The sequence below is a fragment of the Colobus angolensis genome, unplaced genomic scaffold, assembly GCF_000951035.1.
Source record: "Colobus angolensis palliatus isolate OR3802 unplaced genomic scaffold, Cang.pa_1.0 Scaffold42, whole genome shotgun sequence".
Classification (NCBI taxonomy): domain Eukaryota; kingdom Metazoa; phylum Chordata; class Mammalia; order Primates; family Cercopithecidae; genus Colobus; species Colobus angolensis.
The window spans coordinates 375,392-384,137 of NW_012117599.1; the positions used below are offsets into that span (position 1 = coordinate 375,392).

General features: G+C 45.2%; 1 protein-coding gene across 1 annotated transcript; it reads left to right on the top strand.

The window, feature by feature from the left end:
• The first annotated feature begins 659 nt into the window (after window positions 1-659).
• Window positions 660-8,459, top strand: LOC105522203 (zinc finger protein 501-like). Its single transcript, XM_011956641.1, has 5 exons — window positions 660-956; window positions 1,757-1,845; window positions 4,554-4,656; window positions 5,127-5,213; window positions 7,192-8,459. Exons 1-5 carry the CDS (start codon window positions 938-940, stop codon window positions 8,457-8,459), a joined length of 1,566 nt encoding a protein of 521 aa, XP_011812031.1. The 5' UTR covers window positions 660-937.
• Window positions 8,460-8,746: the final 287 nt, after the last annotated feature.

An 8,746-nucleotide genomic window follows, 5' to 3' on the forward strand; every position in this document is an offset into this window, starting at 1 on the left:
ACCTGGCACTTTAACGTGGGAAGGTAAGTGAAAACACGCCCTAGCCTGAAGACCCGCCCACCCCTAGAGCTCCTGGGGAGTCTGCAAGACCTCCAGGTTCCAGCCTCCTTGGGGCAGCAGCACCAGTTTACTGGTTCTTCTTGGAGACGTGGCTGTTGTTGGGGTTGAGGTGATTTCGGGACTGAAATTCCATTTTTCTTTATTCCGAGGTGCAATATGGAACAAACATCCCTGCTTACTTTAAACTGAGATCCCCTCTGTGCCGGCCGCGAAGGGCCGATGCATGGAGGCGCAGCAGCAGCAGGGACGCCGCCGGGCGCCTCCCCTCCGCGGGAGCATCGCAGCCCGGGAAGGATCCCACGTGGGTCAGGGGCGCGCCTTCCGCCGTCACCGTAGCGAGGATGCGAAAGTCCCACGCCAGGCGGGGTTTGGCGGGTCCGCCGCCCACAGTCGGCACTGAGGGAGGAGCGGGCCTTAGACAGCCACGGGCTGGGATTCGCCCGCTGGGAGCTCTCCTCCAGGCCGGTCAGGCGCGCGCAGCGCCAAAGAACGCAGCCCGGGGCGCAGGAGGCCGCGGGGTCCTCTGGGAAGCGGCGTGGGGCGTGAGGGCCGCCAGCCGCGCCCGCGGAGGATTCTGGGAGTGGTAGTCCGGCCTCGCGGTTGGCCGGCGCTAGGCGTCGCAGCCGGCTGTTAGATGCCTTTGTAGTCGGGCTCGGCTTGCCAGTGTGGCTGGAGGTCGAACCCAGGGTGGAGGAGGGCTGAGCGCATCCCCTTTTAGTCTGAGTGCCCGGGAGGAGGGTGGCGGGAGGACCCCCGGGTGGGGGCGCCGGGCCGCCAGCGCGTGCGTTCCGGGCCTCTTGGGGGACCCGAGCGGCGGACCCCCGGCCCCTTCCCACGCGGCGGTTGCCTCCAGCGCGGGCTGGAGGAAGGAGACTCCATGGAACCTGGGGGCAGAGGTGAGGATTTGGGAGTGAGGCGGCCTTGGTGCCCGCTGGAGAGGGAGAAAGGGAGAAAGGCTGGGGCAGGCTCAGGAAGGAGTAGCGTCACGAGCCCCTTCCTGCTAGCCGGTCTCACTTGGGGTTTTGAGGGACAGCCCGCCACTTCCATTGCCCTCCTGGTCTGTAGGCGCTGGATGCCTCTGTTGCCCACAAGAAGGTAACACATCTAAAGTTTGGCTTTTGATAATGACTTCTTTTTTGATCCTAGAGGAGCCCCATAAGGCAGTAGGAAGGGACTATCTGACCCGTTTGGAAGGAAGGGAAAGCGGGGATTTGAGAAGTCACGGAGTTTGTTTACAATCTTGGTTTGTGTTTGCCGGTGGTGGTGGTTTTTCCATAAGACCCATCACTCTTCTGAGTCAGTCAGTATCGTATCAATACCTGAAAAGCCAATGTTCAAAAAGAATTTGACTAGTCTTCGTTCATCCTGTGAGCCTGAAATACAACAGAGGTGAATCACTGAGGCATGGACATACAAAGACTTGGAGTATTATTTTGACTACTTAGCACATGCAAGATAAAAATATGTTTAATTTATATGTCTAGATGCTCATTCTACTGGAGTTTAAGGGCAGAGGAGGACAGGAGGAGCCTGAGGCAGCAATGGTCAAGGCGGTCTTGATTAAAGGATAGTATGCGATTGTCCTTTGGTTCCCAGTGTTGGCTCTTCTTAAATGACAACTAGCTGGTGTGTGGCACTTCCTGCTAGTTTATTGCAAGGAAAGAGTAATCGTCATGGCTCCTGTCTCCACTTTTAGGATCACTTTTTGAGGACTCAGACCTTCTCCATGCTGGAAACCCAAAAGAAAATGACGTGACTGCTGTGCTGCTGACCCCTGGGTCCCAGGTAAGTTTAGATTTCTTCTTTTTTTTCCTTCTGTTCTCAGAGCAAGGATATGTTTCCTTCCATTGTTACAGAATTGCTCAGCCCGGATTCCTAGACCACTGGGTTCATCCTGATAAACTGATGACTGATGAACCCCACAGGAAGTGCTGTTGGGTTGTGCAGAACTCTCTTCCCAGCGTTGCTTTCTCTCTACCCACTGAAAGTTTCCTGCACACACACTCAGTACTGTAATTGGCCTTGGTGAGGTGCAAAGAAGTAAAAGCCACTTGCTCCTGCATCGTGGAGTTTACTAAGGCAGTGAGAGATATATAAATAAAATAAACATGAGGAAATAGGCACGTTTTAAACGTAGAAATGATTGGTCCAGACAAGTCATAAAAGTCTCTGAAAGAGATTTTTTTTTTAATCACCTGTTTGGGAGAAGTGTGGGATAAAAACTGTACTTTGAAAAACAAGAGAGATTGGGTAGTTGGAGGGTAGAATAAGGGAATATTCCAAGAGAGAACAGCTTTGGCCAAAAAAAGAAAAAAGAGTCTTCAAATGATGAGGGAGTTGGAGGTCTTTCAAGGATGTGTGGATGTGTGAGTCGCTGTGGGGTGACCTAGACTGTGGTAAGGGAAGCTTGGCTGTGTTGTACCCAGACCCCAGGACAATCTACACTCAGTCTTATTCCAGAGGTAAATGACGGCCCCATGAAGGTTTTTAGAGGCCCAGCAGGACGAAACATGCCATAGCTGGTTGGAGAGAGAAGATTCGTAAAGATGCTTCTGTAAGATCTGGCCAAGACAGTGGGAGATTGGCAGACCCTTTGGTTCAGGTGCTGGGACTCTGTTTCTGTCACACCAGGCCTAACAGCATACAGGTACTGATGATCCTTATAAAATCATGGGAGAAAATGCCAGTATTGATTTTGATCTGTGAATTTGTAGATCGAGTTCAGAGAGATGAGGGGAGAGAAAATCAGTAGCACCTGCTGACAGTGCCTGATTGGCCTGCCTGTGCCTTCCGACCCCGGTACATGCACTTAAGTGAGTAGATTGCTGAGGTTTTCTTAGGGAACTGAAGTCTGAGAGCAACTGCCTGTTAGTCTGTTGGTGTTAGCATTGTTTGTACGGAACGAAGATGGTGCACGTTATATTACTTGTGCTGATTACTTCTGAGGCATATGACCTTATGTGTGGGATTTCTTACTTAAAGTGTTAATGAGTGTATTTTGGGCAGAGGATTTTCAGAGTAGGTGGTTCTTTTAACTTTATGTCATTAGGTGCATTGTTTTACTAATAATTTTTGAAAGACTACGAAATATACATTGGAAAGCTGAATACAAACAAAATTAACCATTCGATTCATATATATATTCATTCAAGGGGCTGTGGCCCAAGTGGTAGTTTAAGGAGCCGTAAAACTGATTCATTTGCTAACCCAAGGACTGGTTTATTTTACTTTAAGTTAAACTGTAGTTGCATAGAAATTTAAAAAATAGAATTTGAAAAATTATTAGACATTTGTCTTAGCAGCAGTAACAGACTCAAAAGAGCATTACCTGCTCTACTCCCTTATTTCAATATTTTAGTAAACAAACTAAACTTTGTGCCTGTCATCTAGAAGAAGGTTAGGCTAAATACTCCTGGAGTGTTTTCTGTGTTTAATATGCTTCTGTTCTCCTCCCCACTTCTGTTCCCATGCACACTTTTATAGAACACCCCATTTAAACTTGTTTCTATTAATTCTTGTTCCTTCCTTCCTTTCTTCATTCAAATATTCAACGAATATTTACAGAGTTTCTACTCTGTGCCAAGTACTAGGGCTACTTGAGTGAACAGACATAGACCTGGCCTCTGCTCCTGTGGAGCTGATGTTAGTCACAAGGTCTCCTCTATGTGTACAACCCAAGGGAAGGGAAGGAACATGTGTCCTAACAGGAGAGTCAGGGAAGACTTCCCCTGAGTAACACCTGAGCTGAGATCTGAAGGGAGAGAAGGATTCACATTGCTGAAAGGATGGGGCAGGGGGCAGAATATTCAGGAATAGGAAGCAGGATGTGTAAAGGGGCCAAAGGGAATAGGACACACACTTCAAGCAAATGAAAGAGCGCCCCCAGCTGGGCGACAGGGGCAGACTGATCAGGGTCGTCGTGAAAAATGACAAGAACACTCTGGGAACTTTCATAATATTTTGGGCTTCAGATGCTGTTTTACAAATACGTCTATATTCTGTGACGTGTAGGAAACGTCTTAATTTTTTATATATATGGAACTGATTTCATTCTTAGGAAAACTAGAGAAAACAATACTTCAGTTTCTTGAACCCCATATATTTTAAAAACTATACCATAAGGAAAATATTTAATTCATAATTACATTTTTCTCCCCCTTTTCCTGTGTAAGTAGTAGCACATTCTGTAGTTCTGTAATTTATTGATAAATAATCTAAGAAGTTCATACCTTCAAGTTTTACATTGAAGGTGCTTTCCTTCCTACTTCCTACTTGCAGGTAATATGCATTTCTGTTGCCTGGAGGCAAAGAGTGAGTCTGTGGACTACAAATTCACCAGAGAATGTTAGTACTGGAAAGGGTGGCCGAGGCCATGTTGTCTGTCCTCTTTTTATCCTTCCTGTCTTCCTCCTCCTGTGCTGTCAGCTTTAGCCCTCTTCAGAGGCCTCTATAAGGAGGCTCGTTGGTGGGCACCAGTGTGTTTGGTTTTTCAGGAACTGATGATCAGGGATATGGCCGAGGCTCTCACCCAGTGGAGGCAGCTGAACTCTCCTCAGGGAGATGTGCCTGAGAAGCCCAGGAATCTGGTCTTGCTGGGTAAGGATGGCTCCCCCCATGCCCGCGACTTTACCAGTGTGGTACCTTGGTCTCCTCAGTTCCTAGTAACTCCAGGGTCCTTATACTCAATGATTCTTAATTCTAGTAGGGCCTGAGACAGGCAATTTCTGCCTTTTGTTTCTGGATATAGTTTTAACACTCCTGGAATTAGACATGAACACCTTTATTTTATAGACCTGTAGCATCCTTCTTCTCTACTCCTCGACCGAGGATGTGGAGACAAAGTGCTAATGAAAACAACTCTTAAGAGAATGGATGCTTATTCTTTAAATGGGGGGGGTAAAATTGATAAGGGACTCAACCCCCTATCAGTCTTCCTACCTCGTAAGCACTGTTGAGGAAGAAATGGAGAACTGACCTCACTCTCTCCCCGTCTTACCATGTTCCTGAAGACCAAGGAACGAACACTGAGGACTGTACCAGACTCCGTTTTCTTTCCCTATGAATAGGGCTTCCAATTTCCACACCTGATGTAATCTCTCAGTTGGAGCATGAGGAGGAACTGAAGAGAGAAGTTTCGAAAGCAGCCAGTCCAGGTGCGTGAGTGTTGAAAACAGCACGCGTAAAACCCAGATTGTCAATGGAAATGCTTATGGAGGAGGAGCCTGTCCATATTGCTAGACCCATGGAAAAGTTGAAGTCCCTGTCTCTCCCCTGTGCCACATCCTAGCTCCGTGGATGGTGATCTGTTTATAAAGTTATAATTTGATTTTTTAGAAAGTAGATACTTTCTACTCTTTCACACCAATTCTTTTTCCCAAATAAGGTGCAATGAAACCAACATTTTAATGTTTGTTAATAACTTGCTTGGGTTCAAGGCTCTAAAGCAGGATTTTCCACATGTCGTTTTATCTTTGCCGGACGCCATATTTTTGAGTCTCAGGTCAATGACTGTAAATTCATCTCTGGGTTAAACCAAGCTCCCTTGGTTTAAACCCGATCTTAGGTACTCATTAGCTTTGTGACCTTTAACAGGTGACTTGTGTTCTCTGTGACTTAAATTTCCCCAGTGGTGAAATGGGGATAGTGACAGCACAGAGCTTATACTGTTGTGGTGACGATCAAAGGAAATAATCCAAGAGAAATGTTTTAAACAGTACCTGGCTATATGCTAAGCAAATGATAGCTATTAAGTCCTCGTAACTTTTTTGAAAGGTGTTACAGATTTGACCCTGTTACTTCTGTCAAACTGGATTACTGCAATAGACTATTGGTTAATTATACTTTCTTTACTCTTATCCTTGTAAAATTGAGGCAGCATAATACTGCTAGATGCCCCAATGAGTTGCTTCCTCTGCCAGTTCTGTATTCCTCTCCCTGCTTTCAAAGCCGTTGTTAGTCTACCTGCCTAACTTTTTTGCCTTCTCTGTTCTTCAGCTTGAACTCTTAACATCAGATAGGCAAGTCCCTCACTGTCCTCCACTAACCCTGTGTTCTTCATGAACATTTGGGGCTTTAATTTTTCCACTCCCCTTGGCTGGAAGTCTATTTGCCTTTAACGTATTCTACCTATTTGTCCTTTAAAATCCCAGGCACTTCCCTGAGTATATTTAGTTGAGAACACTGTATTGTATTAATTTATTTCATGTAGAGACATGATTGGAATGGATATTAAAGACCGTTTAAGCTTGCAAGGATTTAAACATTTTTAGCAATGAAGCTTTTCCCCCTCAAATTCTTACTAGGAAGACCAGGAACTTGGGGCAGGTATCTTGAGAGGTTGGGGACGAATCTGAACACATGGAGTTTCAACTTTCCTCTCCCAACACACTGCTGTTTTTCTCTTTCTTTCCTTTCTCTCTTTTTTCTTTCTTCTTGGTTCTGTTTTACTCTTTCCAGTTTGCTGGGTCTAGGGTGATGGTAAGCAATCAGAGGTGATTAGTTGCTTTCCAGTTAATAAGCTTTGTGCTCGTTTGAGTTTGTAGACCTGGACCATGTTGAATGCTAGCTTCTAGAAGTTGTGTCTCATCTTGAGACAGTAGAAGCAACAGATTTTTGTGAAAGGGAGATGGTTTTCAGCAATTAGTCTTTTAGCTGTGGTTGGGACATATTGGAGTAGGAAAGGATTGGTGGCAAGGAGATTAGCTAAAGATGGTCATTCTCGAGGCATGAAATGATAAGGCTCTGGTCAGATGGGTACAGTGAGTCTTTGGAAGACCATCTTTCTCTGATCCTAGCCCTGTCTCCTCTAAGTCCTTTAAAAAAAATCTGCTATTTCTCCACATCACCTCTTCTTAGTCTCGTTCTGTTATTTTTCATTATTTCCTATCCTGCTGCCTAGGGGGACGTTGAGTACCTGTACACACTCTCCTTTTACGCAGCTGTGCTTCTTTGTCCAGTCATCTTGTTTTTCTTGTGTTCTCCCAAGATTGCAAGACTATTTTTGAGAGCTTTCAAGTTCATGTGTTCCCTGTAAATATTCTTAACAAACATGTCTCATTAATTTCCTACCCCAGCAGTTATTTTTCTCTCAGTGTAGGAAATGATACACATGTGTATTTTTGCTTATTTCAGACTGGGAAACAATACCGGAAGGCAAGGAGCTAACTCCAGAGAAGGATATTTCTGAAGAAGAATCGGCCCCTGGGGTGTTAATTGTAAGATTTTCAAAGGAAGGTTCTAGTGAATGTGAGGATTCTTTAGAGAGTCAGCAGAAAAACCATGAGAAGCATTTAATACAAGAGGCTGTCACTCAGAAATCTTCTAGGGAGAGAAGTTACCAATTTGATGAATTTAGAAGAAATCGCACTCAGAGGTCCTTACTTGTTCAGCAGCAGGGGGAGAGACTACATCATTGTGAGTCATTTAAAAATAACTTAAAACAAAATTCAGAAATAATTAGGCACGAGAGAATTTGTGCAGGAAAGAAACCTTGGAAATGCAGTGAGTGTGAGAAAGCCTTCAGTTACTACTCAGCTTTTGTCTTACATCAGAGAATTCACACTGGAGAAAAACCCTATGAATGTAAGGAGTGTGGGAAAGCCTTTAGCCAGAGCATACACCTTACTCTGCACCAGAGAATTCATACTGGAGAGAAACCCTACGAATGCCATGAGTGTGGGAAAGCCTTCAGTCACCGCTCAGCCCTTATTCGGCATCATATCATTCATACTGGAGAAAAACCCTATGAATGCAATGAATGCGGGAAGGCCTTTAATCAGAGTTCATACCTCACTCAACATCAGCGAATTCATACTGGAGAGAAACCTTATGAGTGTAATGAATGTGGGAAGGCCTTCAGCCAAAGCACATTCCTTACCCAGCATCAGGTCATTCACACTGGAGAGAAACCCTATAAGTGTAACGAATGTGGCAAAGCCTTTAGTGATCGGTCAGGTCTTATTCAGCACCAGAGAACTCATACTGGGGAGCGGCCTTACGAGTGTAACGAATGTGGGAAAGCCTTTGGCTACTGCTCAGCCCTGACTCAGCACCAGAGAACTCACACTGGGGAGAAACCCTATAAATGCAATGATTGTGCCAAAGCCTTCAGTGACCGCTCAGCCCTTATTCGTCATCAGAGAACACACACTGGAGAGAAACCTTACAAATGTAAAGACTGTGGAAAAGCATTCAGCCAGAGCTCGTCTCTTACAAAGCATCAGAAAACTCACACTGGAGAAAAGCCCTACAAGTGTAAGGCATGTGGAAAAGCCTTCAGCCAGAGCTCATCCCTCTCTCAACATCAGAAAACTCATGCTGGAGTGAAAACCAAGAAATATGTCCAAGCTTTTAGTGAGCATTTAACCTTTGGCCAACACAAGAGAATTCATACTGGGTAAAGACCATGTGCATGTGGTACATTCAGAGCATACTTACTGAGCATTTACCGTGCTTGCCATGGGGGTCTACAAAGAAATTTAAGATGGTGTTGCAAAAAAGTGATTGAGAAGTCACTGCTGATATGGGTTGTAGCATGATTAGACTGTGAAAGTATAGTTTTACCTTTTTAAAAGTGTTCTGGCAGAGGACACTGAATTTCCCTCAGGAAAGAGGGAAATTATTTGTAACACCCTAACGTGTACGTAAATTCCCATATCCTTGGGAGAGAAATGGGGTATGCTGTGGT